This window comes from Coregonus lavaretus (genome assembly GCF_964263955.1).
Source record: "Coregonus lavaretus genome assembly, chromosome: 24".
Taxonomy (NCBI): domain Eukaryota; kingdom Metazoa; phylum Chordata; class Actinopteri; order Salmoniformes; family Salmonidae; genus Coregonus; species Coregonus lavaretus.
This window is the reverse complement of record NC_140011.1, coordinates 39,674,463-39,700,892: the sequence shown is the minus strand read 5'-3', so window position 1 is coordinate 39,700,892 and position 26,430 is coordinate 39,674,463. Positions and strand designations below refer to the sequence as shown.

Here is a 26,430-nt window from a genome sequence, read left to right as displayed (position 1 = left end):
AAGTTTAAGCTTTTGATATCCCCCCTATAATATGTAATATATGCCATTTAGCAGACACTTTTATCAAAAGCGACCTACAATCATGCGTGCATACATTTTTCGTAAGGGTGGTCCCAGGAATCTAACCAACTAGGCTACAGAGGACCCCCCCTATCATTACGAAGACAGAGGGACCGGTTACCCACCATGTGGCCCGGGTAACCCTGGGGCCCGGGAGGCCCTGGAGGGCCCGAGATAGAGATCCTATGGGCCTGGAGCAGAGAGCATTAGTGTTAAGATAACCAGACGTTGCACAATCGTATAACACTACTAGACCTTGATGAGGTATCACACTTGACAGATACACGTTTGGTATCTAAACCGTTACTGACCAGACCGTCCTCAAACCTTGAATCCCCTCTCTCTCCTTTTTTTCCGTCAGCTCCCTAAGAGACAAAAAAATACATTGTATGGACAAAATCTACAAGGCAGGGGGACAGTAGACTGCTGTGCCATGCCCATAGCCCATCATCCATCAGGACACAGCTCATATCACACTTACCGCAAGCCCAGTTTGGCCCGTCAGGCCTCGCTCTCCCTTCTCCCCTGCCACTCCAGGCATCCCATCATCACCTCTATCCCCTTTGGCTCCCTATAGAGATGAGGCACAACATGATGCCGATAGCACTGAGGAACACAGCTCATATTGATTTCATAGTACAATAATAATTAGACATTACAGTTCATGTCATTTACCTTATCCCCATCAGCTCCAGGTGCACCAGGTGAGCCTGACTCTCCCTGTTGGCAAGAAGGAGACGGGTAAACATGAGGAGATGGGTAACATGAGGAGACGGGTAAACATGAAGGAGACGGGTAAACATGAGGAGACGGGTAAACATGAAGGAGGCGGGTAAACATGAAGGAGATGGGTAAACATGAAGGAGACGGGTAACCATGAGGAGACGGGTAACAATGAGGGAGACGGGTAACCATGAGGGAGACGGGTAAACATGAGGAGACGGGTAAACATGAAGAGATGGGTAAACATGAAGAGACGGGTAAACATGAAGAGATGGGTAAACATGAAGAGACGGGTAAACATAAAGAGATGGGTAAACATGAGGAGACGGGTGAACATGAGGAGACGGGTGAACATGAGGTGACATGTGAACATGAAGGAGACAGGTAAACCAAAGCCATACTGTAGATTACTGCTCCATTACTGCATATGCCAACATATTTTAAACACATTGACACTTTGACACATTTAGCAGACACTCTTATCCAGAGCGACATATAGTCAGATGTCATAACCAACACACTGTTGAATGTGTATAATGGAATTATAAAATTGGCTACAATGACAAATCTCCCCTCCAGAACAGAATCTCTTCCACCGACGACGGGATTGGAACCCAGGCGTGCCGAGCACAATTGATTAGCAGGCCATCGCCTTAACCACTCGGCCACCTCGTCAAACACAACTAACTCTCACCTTTGACCCTTGGCCTCCTGGGGGCCCTGGGGGCCCTGGGGGACCCTGCAGGAATAGAAAAGTAGAAAAGGAAAGTGAGAATATGCACTCCACAGGGGACTGTTATATAGAATGCATATCTAGAGAAATATTATGGTGTGAGTGAAACTTTTAACAATAAATAAAATGGTACATTCTGAATTTGTGGGGTAGTAATGCAAAGCAGAATGTTGTTTTTGACCCAATTTAGAACTCACCTGAACGACTTGGCCAAGGCCGATGTCATAGGAGCCAGGAACAGCCTTCTCTCCCGGTGAGCACTGTAGAGGGAGACAGAGTCAAACACACAGAAAAATTAATGAATAAAGATAAATAAAGGTATTGGAAGAGGTCTCCTGTCCCCACCCTTCTCCCCATGTCTCCTGTCTCCCCCTTCTCCTTCCTTCTCCCCCTGTGTCTCCTGTCTCCCCCTTCTCCCACTGTGTCTCCTGTCTCCCCCTTCTCCCCCTGTGTCTCCTCTCCCCCTTCTCCCACTGTGTCTCCTGTCTCCCCCTTCTCTCACTGTGTCTCCTGTCTCCCCCTTCTCCCACTGTGTCTCCTGTCTCCCCCTTCTCCCCCTGTGTCTCCTCTCCCCCTTCTCCCACTGTGTCTCCTGTCCCCTCCTACATAGAGTGAATACATACAGTAGGACCTCAGCATGCCTGCCGTTCCAGTGCATCCCCACTGGGCACAGACTTCAGTTCAAACGTAGTTTTAATTGAGTTGTCAACTAATGTGAATTCAAAGCGAAATCATCAAAGAACAATTGCAAATACAATCCATTTTCCACCTTGATTCAACGTCATGACATTGACATTTATTGTTTAAATGGCGTGGAAACAACATTGATTCAACCAGTCTGTGCCCAGTGGGTCAATACATAGTGCCAAATGTCTCAGGGTCATCGCTGTATGTAACGTCAATCTTTTCTTCATCTTTCAAGACATCCATTTCCAATTCCTCCTCTATTTACCTTCATCCCTGGTAGTCCATCAAGGCCAGTCCTGCCCTGGTCACCAGCAGGCCCCTGCTCCCCCTGTCACAGACATGGAGATAGAGTGAGACTGGGAAAGAGACGGGAGAGGAGGAAGAGGCGGAAGAGGAGGAAATAATACGATGCCACACCTTTAACCCTGGAGACCCCTGTGATCCAGGCATGCCATGCTGTCCATCCTCACCCTGCAAGACATTACATTCATGGTACATTTTAATTAACCTGCAAGACATTACATTCATGGAACATATTAATTAACCTGCAAGACATTACATTCATGGTACAAATTAATTAACTTGCAAGACATCTACATTCATGGAACATATTAATTAACCTGCAAGACATCTACATTCATGGAACATATTAATTAACCTGCAAGACATTACATTCATGGTACATATTAATTAACCTGCAAGACATCTACATTCATGGTACATATTAATTAACCTGCAAGACATCTACATTCATGGTACATATTAATTAACCTGCAAGACATTACATTCATGGTACATATTAATTAACTTGCAAGACATCTATATTCATGGTACATATTAATTAACCAGCAAGACATTACATTCATGGAACATATTAATTAACCTGCAAGACATTACATTCATGGAACATATTAATTAACCTGCAAGACATTATATATATTATTTTATTTTCATTGGTGAGTTTACAGGTACAATATTCAGATTCATTTAAATTCATAATTCCATAATTAATCTAAAGACATTAGATTATTGACATTAGATTATTGAAATGCATTAATTAATCACAGATTATATAGGTTACATACATAGAATAAATGTATACCGGTATGTGTGGAAGTGTGTCTGCATTAGAAATGTAGATATTTTACCTTTCGTCCAGGAGGACCCATTGGTCCCTGTGTAAAGAGGACACGTTATCAGCATGATGTGGGGCATATACAGTGTACACCTTATAATATCAGAAATAAAAAATAACCTTTCAAACAAAGGCTTACCTCTAATCCATCGATTCCATCTTGACCAGGTGGACCCTGTGAAGAAAGTTCAAGGTCAATAATCCATCAACAAGTAAAGATGGATCAAACTGAGGAGCAGAGCAATTCAATTGATCCTCCACAGGACGGCAGTATTTCATACAAATATGTCAAAGGTGTTAGGTACTCCAGTACATTAGTGAAGCGTTTCTGATGAATCTACTGGGATGGTAATTAGCGTTTATAAAAAAACAAAAAAACAAAAGCAAATCAAAACAGTAATAGTTTAGTTATTTTCCAGCTCCAATAAGCTATTCTTAATCCCTCTCCTTTCAGTAGAAGGCCTACAGTCATACTCAAAAGGCAAACCGTAGGCCGAATCCGGACTCAGAATCCGGACCCAGAATCCAGACACAGAATCCGGACCCACAATTATTATTGTATTCTTATGGATTTCGGTCAGGATTCAACTCCTTGTATCACATGAACACACAAAAGACATGGAAAACGTGTAGAATTGCAGGAAATTAGCTTTAATACTGCAAAATGTCCCCTTTGCTCTATGGCATAATGTGTAGAGTTGCAGGAAATTAGCTTCATAATAGCACATTTTTCTCTCTGCCAAAAAGAGGGGTTTGAACAGTTTGGGGTAGCATGGGTTGTGAGGTGGGGGCTTATTACCACACCGGAAAATGACAATATCCATCCGGACCTTTACCACATAGGAAATTTGTGTGACCAAACCTTCTCAAAAAGTATTTGAGTATACCAGGGGTGTCAAACGTACGGCCCGCGGGCCGGATCAGGCCCGCAAACGGGTTTAATCCGGCCCGCGAGATGATAAAAAAAAAAAAAAAAAAAAACATTTTTTAAAATAAATAAAATAAACTGCTGTTCCAATTGTGTCCACTGGATGGCGCAATAGCAATTGTCTTAAGCAAGCAAATTGTTTATACCGGGGCAGAGCAAGTAGGTCAAGCACGTGCAGCCAATGAGCTACTTTGTTTTGCCCGCGATATTTATTACGGCTTCTACTTTTAACATTATGTGCTTTGGCACCCTCATTGCCCCAATATGTCTCTGTCAAAAAAGAGAAAAGTGGACGCAGAGTGCAGAGTGTTCCAAGAAAAATGGTCATCCTATTTATTCACGGAATTGAATGGGAAAGCTGTATGTTTGGTGTGTTCAGAGCATGTTGCAGTGCTGAAAGAATATAACCTTCGTCGCCACTATGTGAGTCTTCATGCCGACAAATATGACAACTTTCAAGGACAGCGGAGATGAGAGAAGGTGAATGAACTGTTGGCGGGTCTGAAGAAACAGCAGTCTGTGTTTACTCACAGCCGAGACATCAGTGACGCTGCAGTGAAAGCTAGCTACCTCACTGCTAATGAAATCGCAGTGGCTTCAAAACCATTTAGTGAGGGTGAATTTGTAAAAACATGCATGATGAAGGCAGCGGAGATTGTGTGCCCTGAAAAGCGGCAGGCTTTTGCAAATATCAGCCTGACAAGAAACACAGTTGCAGACAGGATTTCCGATCTTTCAGTGGATTTGGACAGCCAGTTGAAGCAAAAAGTAAAGTCATTTATTGCGTTTTCGGTTGCAATTGATGAAAGCACGGACATTACAGATGTTGCACAACTGGCCATTTTCATCCGCGGAGTTGATGACACATTGACCGTCACCGAGGAGTTCGTGGAGTTGGTGCCGATGACAGATACAACGACAGCAGCTGATATTTTTACCGCACTCGTCGGCGCGCTGGACAGGGTCGGAGTGGCCTGGTCCCGCGCTGTCAGCCTGGCTACAGATGGTGCGCCCTCAATGATCGGGAAAAAAGCAGGCGTTGTGACAAAGTTCAGAGAGAAAGTGCAATCTGCAAATGGAGGACGTGATTTTTTGACTTTTCACTGTATTTTGCACCAGGAGGCTTTGTGTTGCAAGTCATTAAAGATGGATAACGTCATGAAGGTGGTCATCCAAACTGTTAATTTCATCCGATCCAGAAGCCTGAATCACCGTCAGTTTGACAGCCTTCTCAGAGAGAAAGACCACATCTATGGCCTGCCATACCACACTGAGGTAAGATGGTTAAGCCGAGGTGCTGTGCTGAGGCTTTTCTTTGATTTACGAGAAGAAATTGAACAGTTCATGGAAGAAAAGGGCAAACCAGTGTTAGAATTTCATTCCGCAGAATGGATGCAGGACCTTGCATTTATGGTGGATGTTACAGAGCACCTGAATAACTTGAACAAACAGCTGCAAGGGCGCAACAAAGTTGTCACGCAGTATTATGACAGCATACGTTCTTTCAAGTTGAAGCTGTCATTGTGGGAGACGCAACTTGCCGGTGGTGATGCAGCTCACTTCCCCTGTCTGAAAAATGTGTGCGCGACCCAACATGTGGCAGACATGAAGCGGTTCAAAGATAAAATAACGGGACTGTTACGGGAGTTTGAGCAACGCTTTCAGATTTATGTTTATGTTTTTATGTTGATGTGCTATTGTTTTTAATTGATTTTATTTGTATATTTAACCTATTCTTGACTCTGTGGTTCTTGCACTTGTTTGGGGAACAGGATTTCATTATTTTTATCTACATTTCTGCCTGAGAAATGACACCCTGATATAGTTCTGTGATCTGTGATATACTTCTGTGAATCACTGAGGCATTGTGTGTTTGTGTGTTCTTTGTCCTCAGAACTTTCAAATAACTTGAGGTGTTTTATGATTAATAGTGATGTTGTGCTTTTGGACACTGTCCTCAGGCTCCAGCTTTATGTTTATATGTTTTTATGTTGATGTGCTATTGTTTTTAATTGATATTATTTTATTTGTATATTTAACCTATTCTTGACTCTGTGGTTCTTTCACTTGTTTGGGGTACAGGATTTCATTATTTTTATCTACATTTCTGCCTGAGAAATGACACCCTGATATAGTTCTGTGATCTGTGAAACAGTTCTGTTAATCACTGAGGCATTGTGTGTTTGTGTGTTCTTTGTCCTCAGAACTTTCAAATAACTTGAGGTGTTTTATGATTAATAGTGATGTTGTGCTTTTGGACACTGTCCTCAGGCTCCAGCTTTATGTTTATATGTTTTTATGTTGATGTGCTATTGTTTTTAATTGATTTTATTTGTATATTTAACCTATTCTTGACTGTGGTTCTTGCACTTGTTTGGGGAACAGGATTTCATTATTTTTATCTACATTTCTGCCTGAGAAATGACACCCTGATATAGTTCTGTGATCTGTGAAAGTTCTGTTAATCACTGAGGTATTGTGTGTTTGTGTGTTCTTTTTCTTTAGAATTTTCAAATAAACTTGACGTGTTTTATGATTAATAGTGATGTTCTGCTTGTACTATTTTGGACACACTGTCCTCAGGCTCCAGCTTTATGTTGTATGTTGATCGTATTAAAACAAAGAAAACAATCTGAAGTTGTTGTTTTTAAGTTATATATACCATGATTTTTCCGGTCCGGCCCACTTGGGAATAGATTTTCCTCCATGTGGCCCCTGAGCTAAAATGAGTTTGACACCCCTGGAGTATACCATGGCCTAAAGGTTAAACATCTGGTGCTTATTATAACATTGACTTGTGACATCTCCATCAGCAATAAATAACGCTCTGAAATCTTTAGTGGTCTGACAATCAATCACTTGGGCATCCATGCCAAACTACTTATCAGGACAACTGTCTGTCTGTCTTCCCCTCCCCACCACATGACATGACAGACCAATCAGACCAATCAGATGCCCTAGCGAAATCTAGCGGACGCCGGCTTCACCCAGGTGGGTACTACATGTTGTTTGAGGAGTATCTACCCACAGAGTCTGCAGAGAAGCTGGGGATGGTAAGGGCTGGCCTGAAGATCGGGACCTATCTTACTGACGTCCCCCCCCCGTGCTGGATGTGACCTCCCTACTCAAGCCTGCTTCAGGGCATCAAAGGAGCTGAGAACGGCAAGGCGGAGCAGAGTGCTGAGGGTGGAGCGTGGTGGCCCCCCACTGACCTTCAGGAGACAGTTATAGGCTTGGCCTATGTGCAGCCCATCAGAGAGGGATGTGACCTGGACGCGCCAACCTCTGTTGAACACCAACAACCACATGTACTTTTGGTTTTTATGCATCATTGAGATTATCTGTATAATGAAAAGCACTATATTATCTCTCCTACCAGTAAAAAAAGGGAAAGGAACACTAGCTAGCTCGCTCTCCAACCAAGGTGCATGAATTGAGGACCAAACTGAAGCAGAGAGGATATTCAGTAACTCTTGGAGGTAATTGGAAGTAAATAAAAAAGCGTATTTATTGTTAAACCAACTAATTGAACTAATTTCATCTTTCGGCCTTTCCTCTCTCTCCTACCATGTAGTGAGCTGACTGTAGTGAGGTGACTGTAGTGAGGTGACTGTAGTGAGGTGACTGTAGTGAGGTGACTGTAGTGAGGTGACTGTAGTGAGCTGACTGTAGTGAGCTGACTGTAGTGTGCTGACTGTAGTGAGGTGACTGTAGTGAGCTGACTGTAGTGAGGTGACTGTAGTGAGGTGACTGTAGTGAGGTGACTGTAGTGAGGTGACTGTAGTGAGGTGACTGTAGTGAGCTGACTGTAGTGAGGTGACTGTAGTGAGCTGACTGTAGTGAGGTGACTGTAGTGAGCTGACTGTAGTGAGGTGACTGTAGTGAGCTGACTGTAGTGAGGTGACTGTAGTGAGGTGACTGTAGTGAGGTGACTGTAGTGAGGTGACTGTAGTGACATGGATGAGAGGAGGAAATCTGTCTTACTGTACCTGCTCTCCAGTGGGTCCTCTGGGCCCATCCTTCCCAGTGTTCCCAGGGGGTCCTCTGGGACCTGGTGATCCAGGGGGCCCCGGGGGTCCAGGGGGACCAGCCTGACCCTGGTCACCCTGTATGGACAGGGAGGGAGAAGTATGAGTTTAGGTAAATAATCCCAATTCCCACAGTATTATCAATCAAAAAAGTTGCAAAACAATTGACAAGTTATTGAACCACTTTCAATATCTTCAGTTTTAGCAATGTTCTGGATAGTTAATTCAAAACTTTGTCTCTTTTCACAAAGTGTCTGGTGTTTGCCGCCAACCATCCTCGCCAATGTGTTAAAGCGAGTCTAAAACTCTAAAACTCCGGCTACGCATAACATTCACTCTATAAGACTGTTGAATGACTGATGTGGTTGTATTCAAAACAAGATGTTTAACATTCATATTATCAGCCATTTATATTGTCGCGTAAACAACAAGCTATTCTTCTTCTCCAATTAGCGTAGTTCTCTCTGGCATTCTTTCCACCAATTATCATCCACAAACAATGCAATTTATTCAAACTCACTTTCCAAAGAGGCATCATTTACTTTCCCACTCATTTTCTCTCTAATGTGAAGCAGACGTGGAAGAAAGTGGCAGAGCGGCAAACAGAGAAATGCTTGAGGACAATAACATTGTACGTGTGAGATATAAAAGGGGGAGGAAAGTGATAGAAGAAGAGAGGGTGAGCCAGCTTGAAGAAAGAGAAGAAGAGAGGGTGAGCCAGCTTGAAAGAAGAGAAGAGGAGAGGGTGAGCCAGCTTGAAGGAAGAGAAGAAGAGGGTGAGCCAGCTTGAAGGAAGAGAAGAAGAGAGGGTGAGCCAGCTTGAAGGAAGAGAAGAAGAGAGGGTGAGCCAGCTTGAAAGAAGAGAAAAAGAGAGGGTGAGCCAGCTAGAAGGAAGAGAAGAAGAGAGGGTGAGCCAGCTTGAAGGAGAAGAAGAAGAGGGTGAGCCAGCTTGAAGGAAGAGAAGAAGAGAGGGTGAGCCAGCTTGAAGGAAGAGAAGAGAAGAAGAGAGGGTGAGCCAGCTTGAAGGAAGAGAAGAAGAGGGTGAGCCAGCTTGAAGGAAGAGAAGAAGAGAGGGTGAGCAAGCTTGAAGTAAGAGAAGAAGAGAGGGTGAGCCAGCATGAAGGGAGAGAAGAAGAGAGTGTGAGCCAGCTTGAAGGGAGAGGAGAAGAGAGGGTGAGCCAGCTTGAAGGGAGAGGAGAAGAGAGGGTGAGCCAGCTTGAAGGAAGAGAAGAAGAGGGTGAGCCAGCTTGAAGGAAGAGAAGAAGAGAGGGTGAGCCAGCTTGAAGGAAGAGAAGAGAAGAAGAGAGGGTGAGCCAGCTTGAAGGAAGAGAAGAAGAGGGTGAGCCAGCTTGAAGGAAGAGAAGAAGAGAGGGTGAGCAAGCTTGAAGTAAGAGAAGAAGAGAGGGTGAGCCAGCATGAAGGGAGAGAAGAAGAGAGTGTGAGCCAGCTTGAAGGGAGAGGAGAAGAGAGGGTGAGCCAGCTTGAAGGGAGAGGAGAAGAGAGGGTGAGCCAGCTTGAAGGGAGAGGAGAAGAGAGCAGGGAAAGATGCGCCCGCTCTACAGTACCTTCAGGAGGCGTTTGTGAAAAGTGTGCTGGTCGCCAGAGAGAAAGCCGTGGTCGAAGCGCGGGAAGACCATCTGACTCCAGAGAGAAAGGGAGAGAGAGAAGAGAGAGAGAGAAAGGAAGAGAGAGAATGAGAGGATGAGAAAATGAGAGAGTGAGAGGATGAGAGGATGAGAGAGAGAGAGAGAGACAGAATTAGAGGAGAGAGGATGAGAGAGTGAGAGAGTGAGAGGATGAGAGGATGAGAGAGTGGGAGGATGAGGATGAGAGAGAGAGAGAGCGAGACAGAATTAGAGGAGAGAGGATGAGAGTGAGAGGATGAGAGAGTGAGAGGATGAGAGAGAGAGAGAGAGAGAGAGAGAGAGAGAGAGAGAGAGAGAGAGAGAGAGAGAGAGAGAGAGAGAGAGAGAGAGAGAGAGAGGAGACGGAGAGAGAGAGAGAGAGAGAGAGAGAGAGAGAGAGAGAGAGAGAGAGAGGTTAAACAGTCATTTAAAACTGACGCCAGCAACTAGTTTTCTCTACAGGCTGAACAGAACAGGAGAGATGGAGAAGGTAGCAAAGGGAAGTGATTGGCAAGGCTGGATGGAGACAGAGGACCCGGTCCATGACAGATGGGTGAGGAGGGTGGGACAAACCTTGACCGTGAGAATCTGATTACTGAGCAGACCTGCAGAGCCCGTGAGTGCAGGGGGTCCCTGGGGTGAGGTTTTTGACAGCGTTGGAAAGGAGAGTTATGATGGAGGGACGAGAGAGGAGGGGTTGGGTAAGAGGGGGATGATGAATGACGAGTAGAGTGAGAGACAACAGAGGGATGTTATTGAGGTTATTGATCCATCTGTGAGTAAGCACAAAAGTCCAGTTCCAGCATGTGTAAAGCCGCTCAACCATAACCGTAGACTAGAGAATACAAAGACAATAGGCCTTCTGTCTAGTTTCAAGCCTCAAACAATAGCAGCCTAGTTGTCTTGTGGCCCAAACTTTTCTGATAGACTTCATATAATTATCGACCATCCATGGAGAGATTCTGGCAGTCTTGTCCATTATGTTTTTGTCAGAGCTGTGGTCAATGTGAATTGCTGTGGGTTTAGAGGCTAAGACTATATTCTCCCTGGTGTCCAGGGCTGGAGTCAATTCCAGTCATTTCAGGAAGTACACTGAAATGTCAACTGCTTTTCAAAGAGGAACATTTGGAATTTTGTGTACTTTCTGAATTGACTGGAATTTAAATGGAATTGACCCCAACCCTGCTGGTGTCCCCAACCCTGCTGGTGTTCCCAACCCTGCTGGTGTCCCCCCCTCCCCCCAACAACCATGGTAGACTGTACGCTCATCAGTATGGACACCCTCCTATGAACTCACATACACATTGAAGTGCTAGAATGGCATGAAAGTGCTCTCATATGTCTAATATTATGAACTACAAGTACTTATCCATAAAGAAGCCCTTTGGAGGGCCGTCTACGAAACAATGAACTCAAATGGAAACCAGGCCAGAATCAACTTTGAGACAGACTGAGAGGGCTTCAGATTGACAGGAATGGATCTGCTCAGTGTTGTAGTGTAGACCACATATTGAGTGTCTCGGTCTTGACTCGGTCTCGGACAATGAGGACTCATCATTTCTTCCCCAGACCAGCTGAGTAAAAAAATCATAATTATCAGCTCCCATTCAGTCAACCCATAAAACTGCTTTGCCAGGTCAAATATCCACACTCCCTCATGACACATTCATAACTTATTGCATATTGAAATCTGGGCTTCCTATTTCACTTTTCACTTTTAACATTACTGTCCTTTACTTTCATTGAATATCCTCAAACTTTGTTGCGCTCGTCAGAATGTAATTGATTCGCTAGTAGGGAAGAATGGGGGAAGTTGTTTGAAAGTTGCATGCTCACTATTATTAGGGGAGACTGGGGGAAGTTGTTACGTACACTGAGTGTACAAAACATTAGGAACACCTTCCTAATATTGAGTTGCACCCTCTTTTGCCCTCAGGACATGGACTCTACAAGGTGTTGAAAGCATTCCACAGGGATGCTAGCCGATGTTGACTTCAATGCTTCCCACAGTTGTGTCAAGTTGGCTGGATGTCCTTTGGGTGGTGGACCATACTTGATACACACAGGAAACTGTTGAGTGTCAAAAACCCTGCAGCGTTGCAGTTCTTGACACAAACCGGTACACCTGGCACCTACTACCATACTCCATTCAAAGGCATTTACATTTTTTGTCTTGCCCATTCACCCCCTGAATGGCACACATACACACAAGTCATTTCTCAATTGTCTCAAGGCTTAAAAATCCTTCTTTAACCCATCTCCTCCCCTTCATCTACACTGATTGAAGTGGATTTAACAGGTGACATCAATAAGGGATCATAGCTTTCACCTGTCATGGAAAGAGCAGGTGTTCTTAATGTTTTGTACACTCAGTGTATATTGTCTTTTTTTAATCTATTATAAACCTGTTTGGGTTAGTGATCATTTATAAACCTGTTTGGGTTAGTGATAATTTATAAACCTGTTTGGGTTAATAATCATTTATAAACCTGTTTGGGTTAATGATAATTTATAAACCTATTTGGGTTAGTGATAATTTATAAACCTGTTTGGGTTAATGATCATTTATAAACCTGTTTGGGTTAATGATCATTTATAAACCTGTTTGGGTTAGAGATCATTTATAAACCTGTTTGGGTTAATGATCATTTATAAATTTGTTTGGGTTAGTGATAATTTATAAACCTGTTTGGGTTAGTGACCATTTATAAACCTGTTTGGGTTAGTGATAATTTATAAACCTGTTTGGGTTAGTGACAATTCATAAACCTGTTTGGGTTAGTGAACATTTATAAACCTGTTTGGGTGAGGGACCATTTATAAACCTGTTTGGGTTAGTGATAATTTATAAACCTGTTTGGGTTAGTGACCATTTATAAACCTGTTTGGGTTAGTGATAATTTATAAACCTGTTTGGGTTAGTGACCATTTATAAACCTGTTTGGGTTGGTGATCATTTATAAACCTGTTTGGGTTAATGATCATTTATAAACCTGGTTGGGTTAATGATCATTTATAAACCTGTTTGGGTTAATGATCATTTATAAACCTGGTTGGGTTAGTGACAATTTATAAACCTGTTTGGGTTAATGATCATTTCTAAACCTGTTTGGGTTAGAGATCATTTATAAACCTGTTTGGGTTAATGATAATTTCTAAACCTGTTTGTGTTAGTGATCATTTATAAACCTGTTTGGGTTAATGATAACTTATAAACCTGTTTGGGTTAGTGATAATTTATAAACCTTTTGGGGTTAATGATAATTTATAAACCTGTTTGGGTTAGAGATCATTTATAAACCTGTTTGGGTTAATGATCATTTATAAACCTGTTTGGGTTAGTGATAATTTATAAACCTGTTTGGGTTAATGATCATTTATAAACCTGTTTGGGTTAATGATCATTTATAAACCTGTTTGGGTTAATGATAATTTATAAACCTGTTTGGGTTAATGATCATTTATGAACCTGTTTGGGTTAGTGACCATTTATAAACCTGTTTGGGTTAATGATCATTTATAAACCTGTTTGGGTTAGTGACCATTTATAAACCTGTTTGGGTTAGTGACCATTTATAAACCTGTTTGGGTTAATGATAATTTATAAACCTGATTGGGTTAGTGATCATTTATAAACCTGTTTGGGTTAGTGATCATTTATAAACCTCTTTGGGCTAATGATCATTTATAAACCTGTTTGGGTTAGTGATCATTTATAAACCTGTTTGGGTTAATGATCATTTATAAACCTGTTTGAGTTAGTGACCATTTATAAACCTGTTTGGGTTAGTGATAATTTATAAACCTGTTTGGGTTAGTGACCATTCATAAACCTGTTTGGGTTAGTGAACATTTATAAACCTGTTTGGGTGAGGGACCATTTATAAACCTGTTTGGGTTAGTGATAATTTATAAACCTGTTTGGGTTAGTGACCATTTATAAACCTGTTTGGGTTAGTGATCATTTATAAACCTGTTTGGGTTAGTGACCATTTATAAACCTGTTTGGGTTGGTGATCATTTATAAACCTGTTTGGGTTGGTGATAATTTATAAACCTGTTTGGGTTAATGATCATTTATAAACCTGGTTGGGTTAATGATCATTTATAAACCTATTTGGGTTAATGATCATTTATAAACCTGGTTGGGTTAGTGACAATTTATAAACCTGTTTGGGTTAATGATAATTTATAAACCTGTTTGGGTTAGAGATCATTTACAAACCTGTTTGGGTTAATGATAATTTCTAAACCTGTTTGTGTTAGTGATCATTTATAAACCTGTTTGGGTTAATGATAACTTATAAACCTGTTTGGGTTAGTGATAATTTATAAACCTTTTGGGGTTAATGATAATTTATAAACCTGTTTGGGTTAGAGATCATTTATAAACCTGTTTGGGTTAATGATCATTTATAAACCTGTTTGGGTTAGTGATAATTTATAACCCTGTTTGGGTTAATGATAATTTATAAACCTGTTTGGGTTAATGATCATTTATGAACCTGTTTGGGTTAGTGACCATTTATAAACCTGTTTGGGTTAATGATCATTTATAAACCTATTTGGGTTAATGATCATTTATAAACCTGATTGGGTTAATGATAATTTATAAACCTGTTTGTGTTAATGATCATTTATGAACCTGTTTGGGTTAGTGACCATTTATAAACCTGTTTGGGTTAATGATCATTTATAAACCTGTTTGGGTTAGTGACCATTTATAAACCTGTTTGGGTTAATGATAATTTATAAACCTGATTGGGTTAGTGATCATTTATAAACCTGTTTGGGATTAGTGATCATTTATAAACCTCTTTGGGCTAATGATCATTTATAAACCTGTTTGGGTTAGTGATAATTTATAAACCTGTTTGGGTTAATGATCATTTATAAACCTGTTTGAGTTAGTGACCATTTATAAACCTGTTTGGGTTAGTGATCATTTATAAACCTGTTTGGGTTAGTGACCATTTATAAACCTGTTTGGGTTAGTGATAATTTATAAACCTGTTTGGGTTAGTGACCATTCATAAACCTGTTTGGGTTAGTGAACATTTATAAACCTGTTTGGGTGAGGGACCATTTATAAACCTGTTTGGGTTAGTGATAATTTATAAACCTGTTTGGGTTAGTGACCATTTATAAACCTGTTTGGGTTAGTGATAATTTATAAACCTGTTTGGGTTAGTGACCATTTATAAGCCTGTTTGGGTTAATGATCATTTATAAACCTGTTTGGGTTAGTGATCATTTTTAAACCTGTTTGGGTTAATGATCATTTATAAACCTGTTTGGGTTAATGATAATTTATAAACCTGTTTGGGTTAATGATCATTTATAAACCTGTTTGGGTTAATGATCATTTATAAACCTGTTTGGGTTAGTGAGCATTTATAAACCTGTTTGGGTTAATGATAATTTATAAACCTGTTTGGGTTAGAGATCATTCATAAACCTGTTTGGGTTAATGATCATTTATAAACCTGTTTGGGTTAGTGATAATTTATAAACCTGTTTGAGTTAATGATAACTTATGAACCTGTTTGGGTTAGTGATCATTTATAAACCTGTTTGGGTTAGTGACCATTTATAAACCTGTTTGGGTTAGTGACCATTTATAAACCTGTTTGGGTTAATGATAATTTATAAACCTGTTTGGGTTAGAGATAATTTATAAACCTGTTTGGGTTAGTGATCATTTATAAACCTATTTGGGTTAGTGATCATTTATAAACCTGTTTGGGTTAATGATAACTTATACACCTGTTTGGGTTAGAGATAATTTATAAATCTGTTTGGGTTAGTGACCATTTATAATCTTGTTTGGGTTAATGATAATTTATAAACCTGTTTGGGTTAGTTATCATTTATAAACCTGTTTGGGTTAATGATCATTTATAAACCTGTTTGGGTTAGTGATCATTTATAAACCTGTTTGGGTTAGTGACCATTTATAAACCTGTTTGGGTTAATGATCATTTATAAACCTGTTTGGGTTAGTGATAATTTATAAACCTGTTTGGGTTAATGATCATTTATAAACCTGTTTGGGTTAATGATCATTTATAAACCTGTTTGGGTTAGTGACCATTTATAAACCTGTTTGGGTTAATGATCATTTATAAACCTGTTTGGGTTAGTGACCATTTATAAACCTGTTTGGGTTAATGATAATTTATAAACCTGTTTGGGTTAGAGATCATTCATAAACCTGTTTGGGTTAATGATCATTTATAAACCTATTTGGGTTAGTGATCATTTATAAACCTGTTTGGGTTAATGATAACTTATAAACCTGTTTGGGTTAATGATAATTTATAAACCTGTTTGGGTTAGTGATCATTTATAAACCTGTTTGGGTTAATGATAACTTATAAACCTGTTTGGGTTAGTGATCATTTATAAACCTGTTTGGGTTAGAGATAATTTATAAATCTGTTTGGGTTAATGATAATTTATAAACCTGTTTGGGTTAGAGATCATTCATAAACCTGTTTGGGTTAATGATCATTTATAAACCTATTTGGGTTAGTGATCATTTATAAACCTGTTTGGGTTAATGATAACTTATAAACCTGTTTGGGTTAATGATAATTTATAAACCTGTTTGGGTTAGTGATCATTTATAAACCTGTTTGGGTTAATGATAACTTATAAACCTGTTTGGGTTAGTGATCATTTATAAACCTGTTTGGGTTAGAGATAATTTATAAATCTGTTTGGGTTAGTGACCATTTATAATCTTGTTTGGGTTAGTGACCATTTATAAACCTGTTTGGGTTAGTGCCATTTATAAACCTGTTTGGGTTAATGACCATTTATAAACCTGTTTGGGTTAGAGATCATTTATAAACCTGTTTGGGTTAGTGACCATTTATAAACCTGTTTGGGTTAGTGACCATTTATAAACCTGTTTTGGTTAGTGATTATAGTGGTGATATGAAACAATTACAATGATGCTCTTGAATTGGACCTTTCTGGTCTCGGTCTTGACTCGGTCTCGCTTTAGGTGGTCACGAACACAACACTGCATCTGCCTCAACAACACAATATAAAAATGAGTTCATGTGTAAAGTATGTTAATAGTAAAGAGTAACTGATGGTAAACAAATTGCATCTTATTAATAGAGATACATGAACATGACTGGCTGCAGTGCTACTTGCCTTGACCCCGGCAGAGAGGACAACAGTAAGGAGACCAGTGCCCGATGGGCTCTACGCTGGGCTCTGCCAGATGTCTACACTGCTCCAAGAGCTTTAATTCACTTCCTGGGTCAGGAGAGGCAACACAACACACGCCCAAACACTTCCAGTGACATGGACTCCTGCCAAGCTGCAGTTAACTGGGACGTGGACTCCTGCCAAGCTGCAGTTAACTGGGACATGGACTCCTGCCAAGCTGCAGTTAACTGGGACGTGGACTCCTGCCAAGCTGCAGTTAACTGGGACATTTACACATTTACATCCTTACTTCTTCTCAGTCAGAGAGTTCAGCTCACGGTATATTGCAATGATAACTCAGGCAAGGAAATAAAAAGACAGTCTAAGACAGATGCTACAGTAAGACTTGATGCTAAAATAAGTGTGTAATATACTCTGTGTAATATACTCTGTGTAATATACTCTGTGTAATATACTCAGGCACTGGTTCAATCAAAACACGTTGCCAGGTTTCCGAGATACATAAAAGACAACATACTGAGCAGAGAGATGAGAAGCAGCACTTTTTTTGTTTCTCACAGTACACATTGTTTTGTTGACTACATGAATCCAAAGCACATTCTTGCAGTGGCAGAAAAATAATATGTTTTTTTGGTCTTATCATGGACAGCTGGTAACCGGGTCTTTCTTTAGAGATGTAGACTTACAGTACCAGTCAAAAGTTTGGACACACCTACTCATTCAAGGGTTTTTCTTTATTTGTAATATTTTCTACATTGTAGAATAATAGTGAAGACATCAAAACAATGAAATAACACATATGGAATCATGTAGTAACCAAAAAAGTGTTAAACAAATCAAAATATATTTTATATTTGAGATTCTTCAATTAGCCACCCTTTGCCTTGATGACAGCTTTGCACACTCTGGGCATTCTCTCAACCAGCTTCACCTAGAATGCTTTTCCAACAGTCTTGAAGGAGTTCCCACATATGCTGAGCACTTGTTGGCTGCTGTAGTGTCGAGTTAATGTTGCTAATTATGCTCTGAAACAAAGGAGTCCGCTTATACTGAGCTTTGATCATAAGTTTTATTCATATCACAAGATTTCAGCATAAGTTTACAGATGTCTATAGCATCCGGAGAACAGAGTCCCAAAAGAATGAGTCTGTTCTAATGTTCTTTGTCTCTAGCCCATACTTATAATCTTTACAAAAATATGGGTGGTTCCCCATACTGTCCAATCACCTGTCTCCAACAAACAGACTCCCTCTGTTCTATGGGGTGTCACTCTAAAACGGCTCCCTCTGAAACGGAATAAACATCCTCTCAGGTTCCACTTGAAAACATTAGCAAAGTCATAATTCTCCATATACTACACTGCTTTTCCTTCACTCTGCCCTCCGACTCATCCGAGACCATGTCAATTTGGTTGAGGTCGGGGGATTGTGGAGGCCAGGTCATCTGATGCAGCACTCCATCACTCTCCTTCTTGGAAAAAAATCCCTTACGCAGCCTGGAGATGTGTTGGGTCATTGTCCTGTTAAAAAACAAATGATAGTCCCACTAAGTCCAAACCAGATGGGATGGTGTATCGCTGCAGAATGATGTGGTAGCCATGCTGGTTTAGTGTGCCTTGAATTCTAAATAAATCACAGACAGTGTCACCAGCAAAGCACCCCCACCTCTTAACACCTCCTCCTCCATGCTTTACGGTGGGAACTACACATGCGGAGATCATCCGTTCTCCCACACCGCGTCTCACAAAGACACGGCGGTTGGAACCCAAAATCTCCAATTTGGACTCCAGACCAAAGGACACATTTCCACTGGTATAATGTCCATTGCTCGTGTTTCTTGGCCCAAGCAGGTCTCTTCTTCTTATTGGTGTCCTTTAGTAGTGGTTTCTTTGCAGCAATTCGACCATGAAGGCCTGTTTCACACAGTCCCCTCTGAACAGTTGATGTTGAGATGTGTCTGTGACTTCAACTCTGTGAAGCTTTTATTTGGCCTGCAATTTCTGAGGCTGGTAACGCTAATGAACTTATCCTATGCAACAGAAGTAACTCTGGGTCTTCCATTCCTGTGGCGGTCCTCATGAGAGCCAGTTTCATCATAGCACTTGACGGCACTTGAAGAAACTTTCAAAGTTCTTGAAACTTTCCGTATTGACTGACCTTTATGTCTTAAAGTAATGATGGACTGTCATTTCTCTTTGATTATTTGAGTTGTTCTGGCCATAATATGGACTTGGTCTTTTACCAAATAGGGCTATCTTCTGTATATCCCCCTACCTTGTCACAACACAGCTGATTGGCTCAAACACATTAAGAAGGAAATAAATTCCACAAATTAACTTTTAAGAAGGCACACCTGTAAATTCAAATGCATTCCAGGTGACTACCTCATGAAGCTGGTTGAGAGAATGCCAAGAGTGTGCAAAGCTGTCATCAATGCAAAGGGTGGCTATTTGAAGAATCTCAAATATAAAATATAATTTGATTTGTTTAACACTTTTTTGGTTACTACATGATTCCATATGTGTTATTTCATAGTTTTGATGTCTTCACTATTATTCTACAATGTAAACATAGTAAAAATAAAGAAAAACTCTTGAATGAGTAGGTGTGTCCAAACTTTTGACTGGCAGTGTGTGTGAACAGTGAACAGCAGAATGCCATTTAGTTGGGGCTTAAATACAATAACAGGGCAATAGTAATTTAATAGGCCAGACCAGGGCACCTGTTTCTAATAGAAGTGTGTTGGGTTGTGGGTTACAGGGGAATCAGTAGGCTTGACTGATGGGGCTACGATAGGTTCAGATGGTATATATATATATATACATACATACATGTAGCCACCCTTTGCCTTGATGACAGCTTTGCACACTCTTGGCATTCTCTCAACCAGCTTCATGAGGTAGTCACCTGGAATGCATTTCAATTAACAGGTGTGCCTTCTTAAAAGTTAATTTGTGGAATTTGTGTGGGGGGGGGGGGGGGGGGGGGGGGTATACAGAAGATAGCCCTATTTGGTAAAAGACCAAGTCCATATTATGGCAAGAACAGCTCAAATAAGCAAAGAGAAACGACAGTCCTTCATTACTTTAAGACATGAAGGTCAGTCAATATGGAACATTTCTAGAACTTTTAATGTTTCTTCAAGTGCAGTTGCAAAAACCATCAAGCGCTATGATGAAACTGGCTCTCATGAGGACTGCCACAGGAATGGAAGACCCAGAGTTACCTCTGCTGCAAAGGATAAGTTCATTAGAGTTACCAGACTCAGAAATTAACAGACACATCTCAAAATCAACTGTTCAGAGGGGACTGTGTGAATCAGTCCTTCAAGGTCGAATTGCTGCATAGAAACCACTACTAAAGGACACCAATAATAAGAAGAGACCTGCTTGGGCCAAGAAACACAAGCAATGGACATTAGACCGGTGGAAATTAGTCCTTTGGTCTGGAGTCCAAATTTGAGATTTTCTGTTCCAACCGCCGTGTTTTTATGAGACGCGGTGTGGGTGAACGGATGATCTCCGCATGTGTAGTTCCCACCGTAAAGCATGGAGGAGGAGGTGTTATTGTGTGGGGGTGCTTTGCTGGTGACACTGTCTGTAATTTATTCAGAATTCAAGGCACACTTAACCAGCACGGCTACCACAGCATTCTGCAGCGATACGCCATCCCATCTGGTTTGGGCTTAGTAGGACTATCATTTATTTTTTAACAGGACAATGACCCAACACATCTCCAGGCTGTGTAAGGGCTTTTTTTTACCAAGAAGGAGAGTGATGGAGTGCTGCATCAGATGACCTGGCCTCCACAATCCCCTGACCTCAACCCAATTGAGATGGTTTGGGATGAGTCGGACGTATGTGGGAACTCCTTCAAGACTGTTGGAAAAGCATTCCAGGTGAAGCTGGTTGAGAGAATGCCAAGAGAGAAAAACCCTTGAATGAGTAGGTGCTTCCAAACTTTTGACTTGTACTGTATACAGCAAATCAAACATGATTTTCTTCAGGATTCCTGATTTGATATGGCCCATATCTCTCCCTGTGGTGGACAGAAAAAACAGTGGGCTAAAACAAAGGATGAGGGTATGCATCGTGTGCGTATTAGCATTGTATTTGACCTGAGAGAGTGGAGCCGGTAAAATGAGTTCTGGTGGTATTTGAATGATATTATGACATATTTAACTCTCTCACCCTTGGCCCCATATCTCCTTGGTCTCCCTAGAAAAAACAGGACAAGTAGAAAATGTTACATCAAATAGGAACTGATCAGATAACTATCAGATAGGAACAGTATGGATGATCAAGGTATACGACAGGAATCAAAAGGTACAAAGCAAGTTACAATCATGCTTCCAGAACTTCTTTCCATTTCATGTTTAAAATTGTATCATAACTTTATGAATTGTACTATAGAAAAGGAATCTTTAGTCATACCTGCTCTCCTTTTGGCCCAGGCAGTCCCTGACAATAAAGGAGAAAAACAAAACATGATCATGGAAAATGAAATAACGGACTATAACAATCTCTGACACCTCATTCCTTACAAGATATTCACAGCCATTTTTTACTTTTCACTTTCCATGTAAAGACCCAAAAGAAAGCCATGCCTTATACCTCTGGCAGGGAATCAGGGTTGTGTGGGTTTGAGGAACACAGCTTTTGTTCACTAATTAACTCTCTGTGTCTCTTACAACGGCTGGAGGACATATGGGTTTCGGCCTCAGCGCATTACGCTCTACAATTCATTCCGTGATGAGGTCTTCTTAGAGTGTGTTTAGATTGCGATGAAGGACATCTGCTGATATGAGCTTTGTGAATGAATGGACTCAGGCGGGTTTATAATCCTCACGCAGATGGAGTTTATAGACGTCAGAGTGATGTAACATTGGGCTGCTGCATGTCCTTATACTGTAGAATAACAGGAGCCTCAAAGCCCATACTCTCTCCACACTCAAGGCAACATCTTTACACAGGTCTTGCAACCATTTCCTCTGGATATAGTACAGATCGTTGAGTAATTACATGTGGGGATGAATGCCATATAATATTATGGTGTGTTTCTGTGTTCTGTGTCCATCAAAAGTAATTGCACATTTTTAACGAGGTGCAGGGATAGTGTTGAAAAGCCAAGGCCTTTCGGAACAATGTAATGAATCAGATCATCTTCTAAGAAAGGGTACTTTTAAAAAACTCTGGGTAAATTATAAATAGCCTCTATTTCACTTTCCAAACTGTCTTAACAGTTGACCAATACGCAATGGCTTTTTAAAGAGGCTCACTTCAGTCAAGACACACCCCATTTATCCCCTTGGATATAAACACAGGGCTGGCTTCAGGGCTGGCTTCAGGGCTGGCTTCAGGGCTGGCTTCAGGGGCTCATATAGCACACGGATGAATGGATAGACCTTTCCAGACTAGTAACACAGCTTTGGAATATATAATAATTATGTATGCCATTTAGCAGACGATTTTATCCAAAGCGACCCTTAATCCTGGCGTTACAAGCACCATGCTCTACCAATTGAGCCAGAATAATGAGCTGAGACGTGGAAAACAGAGGAGTGTTTTGGCAGACGGTCAGCTCTTCTACATCACATGTCCACATCTGGTGTTTGATCATCCAAACCGGGGAGTTTAACAGATAATATTTATATATTTGTTATATTTAAAATGATCATCATACATACCTGGCTTCCCATAGGACCAGGAGCACCCTGAATATGGAAGACAATGTTTAAGTCACAAAATTATCACATCACAAGTCGTTCATGGCAAGAGTAGAACACATACAATGTTTATGGTAATTAAATACACACATAATTATAGTTGTACTCTATAAAGTACACTGTGAGCTGAATATTAACATCATATCACAACATTAACAGGATGAAGAAGGCTACTTACAGGCTTCCCATCCATCCCAAGTGGGCCCTAGAGTACAGAAACATGGATAGAGGATACATATTATGTCTAAGATAAACACAGTTGTGTACAGTACATTAACGTTTTGGTAGCAAAAATAACATATCAATCGGGCACACTGCTGGCCAATGATCTAGCAGGCCATTGACAAACATAGGTAAAAATCCAGTCAGTCTAGAGTCCACATGTTCACTGTATGGCAAAGCCATCATGTAGGTCGCTGTCCAGTGCTGCATAGGTGCTGACATGCTCTTGAACTCTGTCCGAGGAACTATCATAATATTCCACAGCCATTGAAGTGAAAAAGACAGATGAATGAAGCCAGGATTCAAAACAAAAAGAGACATACATCAACTGTTCTGTGAATACTGTGTGTGTGTGGTGGGGTGGGGGGGTGGGGGGGGGGGGTGGGGGGGGGGGGGGGGGGGGGGGGAGGGGACCAGTGAGTCCAACGGGACCCACATGTGGTTTTGTGGTTATTGGAGCAATTTCACAGGCTAGCGCATTTCCCTGTTGATCTTAACTAAGCATGTGGGATGCCAATGCATGCAACCCAATGCATCTGGACCTACTGCCAGAACAACTGCCTCAAACCTTTGTCTGAGTAGAATTAACCATTTGATGTTATTAAAACCTCAACACACACAACCAAATGTGGGACAGCTCGAGACCACAAAACACCTTTTAAGTTCCTGAGAGATGGATAAGTTGCAGCATCATAAATTCATTATTTGCTTGAGGAGAAACTTGTAGAGATGCAGTGAGTAGACCTGTTTGAATTATTTCTGTACACAAAAAGATAGCTGTGCCTGATGTATCCAGTAGGTGGTGCTGTCATGCTCCTGGGCCCAGTTTCTTATGGTTCTAAGATGAACCTAGCCTTAAAATGCTTTTTGGAAACCAGGAGAGGTGCAGGTGACATTACACACAATAGCGGAACCACTCAACTGGAGCCATGAGGGAAGATCACTATAGTCCAGGACTAGGTTATGGAAGACATTATTCTAGATCTAGAGTATTACTACAATTGAGCCACTAGCTCAGAAAAGAGATTAAGAGTGACATTTACCGGGTAACCATCCCGTCCAGGCGTGCCCTGTTAGGATTACACAGAACACAGAGAAGAGAATAGAACTAAAGGCCAGGATTAGGATTAAAATCAGGATGCTTTTAAACAAACCCATTATGGCAGACTTTTCATTTTAATGCTGCAATTCTCAAAAAGCATTGCCCTTGACACCTTGAGGTCAAATACTACAGCAAATGCACTTGAGCTGAGCAGAAAATGATAATTTACCTGCTGTTGCCTCCCATGTGCAGTGTCCATTCACTTACCTTATCTAAAGCGTAGCCCACCAGGTTAATGCAGACCAAACGTATCCTCATAAATCTACTAAAACCCTATTAACCATGGTGAAACGGTACTTACTGGAGATCCTGAAACATCTACTAAAACCCCATTAACCATGGTGAAACGGTACTTACTGGAGATCCTGAAAAATCTACTAAAACCCTGTTAACCATGGTGAAACGGTACTTACTGGAGATCCTGAAACATCTACTAAAACCCTGTTAACCATGGTGAAACGGTACTTACTGGAGAACCTGAAACATCTACTAAAACCCCATTAATCAAGGTGAAATTATACTTACTGGAGATCCTGAAACATCTACTAAAACCCTATTAACCATGGTGAAACAGTACTTACTGGAGAACCTGAAACATCTACTAAAACCCCATTAATCAAGGTGAAACAGTACTTACTGGAGAACCTGAAACATCTACTAAAACCCCATTAATCAAGGTGAAATTATACTTACTGGAGATCCTGAAACATCTACTAAAACCCTATTAACCATGGTGAAACAGTACTTACTGGAGATCCTGAAACATCTACTAAAACCCCATTAACCATGGTGAAACAGTACTTACTGGAGATCCTGAAACATCTACTAAATCCCTATTAACCATGGTGAAACGGTACTTACTGGAGATCCTGAAACAGAAAACAAACAAGGACAGAAAAATACAGTTAGTGATGGCGTGTGATCAGTTTCACACTGGTAACTTTCATGTTCTACGTTGGAGTTGGAATATAACTCAGTGGGAGGTTGATTACTAAAATACCCCTAACATGTTGTGTCCTGTGTCACAACAAAAGGTGCTGTACATATACTCTTTATCAGTCGTTGTCATAACAAAACCCCAGTTCCCATGATGCTCTGTTTGTTCGGTTGTCATTGCAATCAAGAGACATGAGTTTGATTACAGAAGGCTCCACCCTCCTGCCTTTGTTCTCCTTGTGTGTGTGTGTGTGTGTGTGTGTGTGTGTGTGTGTGTGTGTGTGTATCTGTCCTGCATTACACGAAACACACACACACACACACACACACACAAACACACCACAATGAGGATATCCAGGCCTGTGTAATATCATTGTTTCCCTACTGATTAATCACAGAGACTGGCTGGGCAATACCAATCCCTCTCTCTGTTTTCACCCGTCTGAATTCCAGCCTGCCAGGAGTCATGCCCACAAGAGAGAGGCTGCTGTTACAGCTATATGATGACCAGAGATGGGGGTCAACTAGGGCTGCCAGGAATTGCCAGGGACCTCACGATATGATATTATCATACGTTGTGTCATGATCGTCGATAGAAGTGGACCAATGCGCAGCGTGATGAGTGAACATACTTTATTTTGATTCACCACACGAAACAAAACAACAAAACGATAACGTGAAGTCCTTGGTTACAATACAAAACCATACACGGAACAATATCCCACAAAACACTGTGGAAAACAGGCTGCCTAAGTATGGTTCCCAATCAGAGACAACAAGCAACAGCTGATACTCGTTGCCTCTGATTGAGAACCACCCCGGCCAACACAGAAACACATGAGCTAGATAATCAACCTAGAACACAAAACACATAGAAACAACACACCCTGGCTCAACATAACAGAGTCCCAGAGCCAGGGCGTGACACCTTGGTGCCGATACGATATGCATTGCGATTCTCGCGATTCTATATGTATTGCGATTCGATACTGTGATTTTGGATAGGTAACTCTTTGTGTGGTTGGTTCTTTAGTGTGTTCCAATTTTCCCAGAAGTGGTTAGAGTAGAGGAGAGGATTCTTCAATTAAATTTAGCTGATTTCTGACGTGCTGTTCCTTCTTTTTCCGTAGTGTATTTCTGTATTGTTTTAGTGATTCACCATAGTGAAGGCGTAGGCTCAGGTTTTCTGGGTCTCTATGTTTTTGGTTGGATAGGTTTCTCAATTTCTTTCTCAGGTTTTTGCATTCTTCATCAAACCATTTGTTATTGTTTTTCATTTTCTTAGTTTGTCTGCTTGACATTTTTCTATTTAATAGGGAAGCTGAAAGGTGAAATATACTGT

At 41.0% G+C, this 26,430-nt stretch overlaps 1 protein-coding gene across 1 annotated transcript in view; it reads right to left on the bottom strand.

Annotated features, from left to right (window-relative positions):
- The window catches only part of LOC311099876 (uncharacterized protein), a gene marked incomplete at its 5' end in the record, with an annotated part of 33,216 nt that extends 8,806 nt beyond the window's left edge, over positions 1-24,410 (bottom strand). The window contains 18 exons of the mRNA XM_084140598.1: positions 186-251; positions 372-425; positions 542-631; positions 736-780; positions 1,478-1,522; positions 1,714-1,776; positions 2,469-2,531; positions 2,621-2,674; positions 3,352-3,378; positions 3,478-3,513; positions 8,256-8,372; positions 9,342-9,540; positions 9,644-9,774; positions 9,860-9,931; positions 22,790-22,816; positions 23,007-23,033; positions 24,094-24,120; positions 24,360-24,410. Of these exons, the coding sequence (XP_083996724.1) occupies positions 186-251; positions 372-425; positions 542-631; positions 736-780; positions 1,478-1,522; positions 1,714-1,776; positions 2,469-2,531; positions 2,621-2,674; positions 3,352-3,378; positions 3,478-3,513; positions 8,256-8,372; positions 9,342-9,540; positions 9,644-9,774; positions 9,860-9,931; positions 22,790-22,816; positions 23,007-23,033; positions 24,094-24,120; positions 24,360-24,410 (1,194 nt within the window). The remainder of the gene's footprint in view (positions 1-185; positions 252-371; positions 426-541; positions 632-735; positions 781-1,477; positions 1,523-1,713; positions 1,777-2,468; positions 2,532-2,620; positions 2,675-3,351; positions 3,379-3,477; positions 3,514-8,255; positions 8,373-9,341; positions 9,541-9,643; positions 9,775-9,859; positions 9,932-22,789; positions 22,817-23,006; positions 23,034-24,093; positions 24,121-24,359) is intronic.
- Positions 24,411-26,430: the final 2,020 nt, after the last annotated feature.